Source organism: Scomber japonicus, chromosome 14 (genome assembly GCF_027409825.1).
Source record: "Scomber japonicus isolate fScoJap1 chromosome 14, fScoJap1.pri, whole genome shotgun sequence".
In the NCBI taxonomy this organism is placed as follows: Eukaryota; Metazoa; Chordata; class Actinopteri; order Scombriformes; family Scombridae; genus Scomber; species Scomber japonicus.
In genome coordinates this window covers 10,080,155-10,084,124 of record NC_070591.1, presented here as the reverse complement: position 1 = coordinate 10,084,124, position 3,970 = coordinate 10,080,155, and the positions used below count along the sequence as shown (strand labels likewise).

Sequence of the window (3,970 nt, the reverse complement as noted above, 5' to 3'; positions counted from 1 at the left end):
ATTATCCTTAGAACATGTTTTTGCTCAATGTATATGCGACTACTTTTTGGATTGCCTTTCAAGTGGATCTTAAAATATATCTCAAGAAGAACATAACTCTCAAAGAACATGATTTGTTACTTATATTCAACAATCCTAATTATTCCAGCAATGAACAATTGTTTATTAATTTGTTCATTATTTTAGCCAAATTCTACATTCATAAAATGAAATTCTTCTTCTAAAAAAAAACTAGGCTAAAGTCCTCCACACGCCAGAGGGCAGTTTACTTTTTGAGTGCAGAAGAAGACGAGTCGCGTTGTTGTTGTTGTTGAACGTCACTTCCGGTTAGCTACAGCGTGCAGCGTGCTACAACGGTAAGACAGAAATAGGTCAATATTGTCAAATGTAGGCGTTAAATGAGCTTGTTTTTCTCGTCTACAGTCTAGCTAATTAAATAAATACACTACTGCCACTATGCTACAGCACACCCGCTAAATAGTGTGTGACTTTATTGACTGCTTTACAGGAAAATGGCAGCGGACATGAGAACTGATGACTACCCACATGAGATAGATGAACAGCTCACAGGGTTCGACTCTTCAGCCTCTTCTGTCAAAACCATGCTGGAGAAGCTGATGTCCATGCCCAGAAATGACCTGACGCAAAAGGTAGGCTGAAGAGCTTTATTTTTTCCACAGTGGGAATTAGACAGGAAGTAAAAGCTGACACATTGCTGGACATGTTGGCTCATTGGGAATACATCACACAGTTTGGAAGAGCAGGGCTCCCGCTGTCATGATATTCCTGAAAATGTTATGAAATCAGAAAAAGGTTTGGAATTAGGTGAATGTTTTGGAAAACTTGAGAATTAGGCATGACCTGCTCTGATATCAAAGATAACTGCTTGAACCCCCCTCCCCCCTCCCACACACACACATCACACATATCACACATCAACTTCTACACTTTTAGTTTTGTAATATCTTCTTATATGTGATCTGAGGCCAAATGCTTCCTCTGGATGTAAATGTACCCATCATTTAGTGAGATCAAAGTGTCAACACACCTGTTAAAAGGCTCCATAATACAGGAAATTACATCTACACGGTTAAAAATGTTCTGGAGGAGGACCTTTTGTTAAACTATTTAAATTAAAAGTCATGGAAATTGGGTAAAATATTATGGAATAGTTATGGAAAAGTTTTGAAAATTCTCAAATATGGATATTTTCTTGTTTCTTTAGGACGTTGTCACATTTAATTAATTTGCTCTGTTCCAAATCAATTGTTGAATTGGTAAACTTGCTGAATTTTCCACTTGGCTCAGTGTCTTTTCACACAGAGAAAGTCCAAGTGAACCAAAATGCATCAGTACAAGCCACCTGATAACATTCACTCCACTTATTGGTAAGATGTGTCTAGGGCAAGACAAAGAACTTAAACAGGAGAGGAAGGTCCTATCTGCCCAAATACAACATTCTGCAGATTCTTGATTCATTTTCTGGCTAGTTGTCAGTAACTGCTAAATTTGCTCATCCACATCCTAGTATGTAAAGTACACTTGGCTACAGGAGCCATTTTTTGTTTAAACTTGCAGAGTACGCCCAGTAGTTGGGCTGGATCGAGGTCAGATCACGATCCCACCACAAACCAACTACTCCACAGTTTGCTTTGGCTTGGGACTGAGACCAAATTCTCTAAAGGGTTTTGATCTGCATCCAAGTGTGATTACTGTGCCCAAACAATCGTACCGAAAGGGGAAATTGAACCAGAGACCAATTCATTCAAACTAAAGAGCACAGGAGTGAAAATGGGATGTAGACAATTGGTTAGGACAAAAGAAGATATTTCATCTTGAGCTTTTGGAAACCGCAATTGAATATTTTCACGATTTTCTGACATTTTATGGACCAAGCAACTGATCAGTTAATGAAAATAATTGTTAGCTGCAGCCTTAGACAAAATGTAGTTAATGTTGTTATTATTATTAACACCTGTTTGTTTCCTTGTGGAAATCAAAATACTCCTTTGAGAAAGCCTCACATCACAGTTATAAAGTGCTATGTTCAGGGTTGTGAGGAGCAGCCTTAGCTTTAGTCACATACAACCATTCACACTCAGATTCACACCTATTACAAGCTCTGTATTTTTTCAGTTTATTTCAAGTGCATCATTTTAAATACAAACCTCAAAACACACAGTGATTACTGAAAATATGATGTGTTGCTTAAATGTTGCTTCTGCTTTATTGACAGTTGGATCCTTTGGATCAAGCCAAACTGGACCTGATGTCTGCCTACACCCTCAATTCATTATTCTGGAGTAAGTTCTTTATATTGTTTCTATATTCTGTTCTTTAGAGGAACCTACATTTGAGGTTGGCAGTGTAGTCCAATCAACACTGAGATGTAACGATGTCGGAGGGATATAGAGGTTGCCTCCACACGTTTGTGATACATATATCTCCCCTATGGCATTACATGAAAAGGCCAAATACAAAGCTTCTTCTGGATCGTCATCAGGTCTGGTTTTTGTCACATAGTCACAGTTTCAACATTTTTACCTTGACGATCAGTGTGTCTTGACTTTTTGAGGGAATTCATCCACCTTTTTTGAGGACAGTATTAATATTCTTTTTAACACACATTTTAAAATCTCTACCTTTTGACCTCATTTACAGTGTACTTGGTCACACAAGGAATAAATCCCAGAGAACATGGAATCAAACAGGAATTGGTATGTTGTTTTTTTTTGTCTTATCATTCTGTCTTTCTATTTATCTGTCTTTCTATTTATGTTCATTGTCTAATACCTCTGCAATAATTCTTTGTTCTTCAGGAGCGAATCAGGACACACATGAACAGAGTGAAAGAGATTACAGACAAGAAGAAAGCTGCCCGTCTGGATAAGGGGGCTGCAGCACGTTTTGTCAGGAATGCCCTCTATGAACCAGATGAAAAGGATCCTAAGAAAAAAGCAGCTTCCAAGAAAGCAGCAAACACACCTGACACCGGGCCATCAAAGCGTCAAAAGCGGAGCTGAAGTGAAAGAGGCACGTTTGCTCATAAGGCAACTTCTAAGGCTGTGTGACAGGGTATCCTATAAGACAACACAACTAATATCTTGTTAATGTGGACAGCTCACCAGTCCTGATCTTATTCTGGAATCAGATCCTTGGTCACTCTTTTCCTGCAGCAGTCAGCAAATGTTGCTGGATGAACTAGAGACACACTGACAGCCATCTATGACGCAGCATAGCTGGTTTGCTGACATCAGCAGCTGGTCCAAAATGTAATAAACCCATTTCTGTAATATTTTTGTAATGTCATTTTGGCAATGAGTTGCTGCTTCATTCTGTAGGGTCACATAACTTAAAAACACTGTTTTATTCAAAAAATACAAAAACAATTTAATTTAGCCCATCAGGTACTGGAATGTGTCATTTAAGATAGTATGATTCTTTCTTTTAGATAAATGAGAAATGTTCATTTCTCATTATTTTGAAAGTGATTCTGTGAATCATAAGATGTTTTTTGCAGTACATTTTTTTACAGGAATGCCATGTTTCATGTGTTTTTGGTGACGTCTTACTCTTGAGATTGATTTCTGCATAAAAATACTTGGCAATCATGTTTGAGGTTTTTTTTCCCCTCCAAGTATGACAAGTCAAAATGTTTGCTGTGTTTGATATCCCAACAGTTTGGTTGACATCCCAAGAGCAGATGCTACCAATTATTACTAACTCATAACCTGCTTTGTTTACATGACTACCAGCCTAGCAACGAATGCAGTCTCAAAGAGTTGAAGATGACTTTTGTGCTTCATCTTAAGAGGTTTTGATTAATACAAGCAAACAGCACTAGATAGCAACAGAAGCTACTGGATAAATTGGTCACTGATGGATCAACACTCACGATGATCTGAAATTAGTTCCCTCGGTGGACAGCCTTAATTTACGTATAGTCAACCTAACTATGCCTACATAACTT

The 3,970-nt window shown here is 38.0% G+C and overlaps 1 protein-coding gene across 1 annotated transcript; it reads left to right on the top strand.

Annotated features, from left to right (window-relative positions):
- Window positions 1-332: 332 nt before the first annotated feature.
- c1d (C1D nuclear receptor corepressor) lies at window positions 333-3,611 on the top strand. Its single transcript, XM_053332964.1, has 5 exons — window positions 333-356; window positions 509-650; window positions 2,237-2,303; window positions 2,662-2,717; window positions 2,820-3,611. Exons 2-5 carry the CDS (start codon window positions 513-515, stop codon window positions 3,021-3,023), a joined length of 465 nt encoding a protein of 154 aa, XP_053188939.1. The 5' UTR covers window positions 333-356; window positions 509-512; the 3' UTR covers window positions 3,024-3,611.
- Window positions 3,612-3,970: the final 359 nt, after the last annotated feature.

What these genes read in the sequence shown, in the direction of transcription:
- c1d (XM_053332964.1), top strand. Translation starts at nt 513, where the DNA reads ATGGCAGCGGACATGAGAACTGATGACTACCCACATGAGATAGATGAA. An exon ending in GAAATGACCTGACGCAAAAG is followed by an intron (nt 651 to 2,236) that starts GTAGGCTGAAGA and finishes CTTTATTGACAG; the next exon opens with TTGGATCCTTTGGATCAAGC. An exon ending in ATGGAATCAAACAGGAATTG is followed by an intron (nt 2,718 to 2,819) that starts GTATGTTGTTTT and finishes TTTGTTCTTCAG; the next exon opens with GAGCGAATCAGGACACACAT.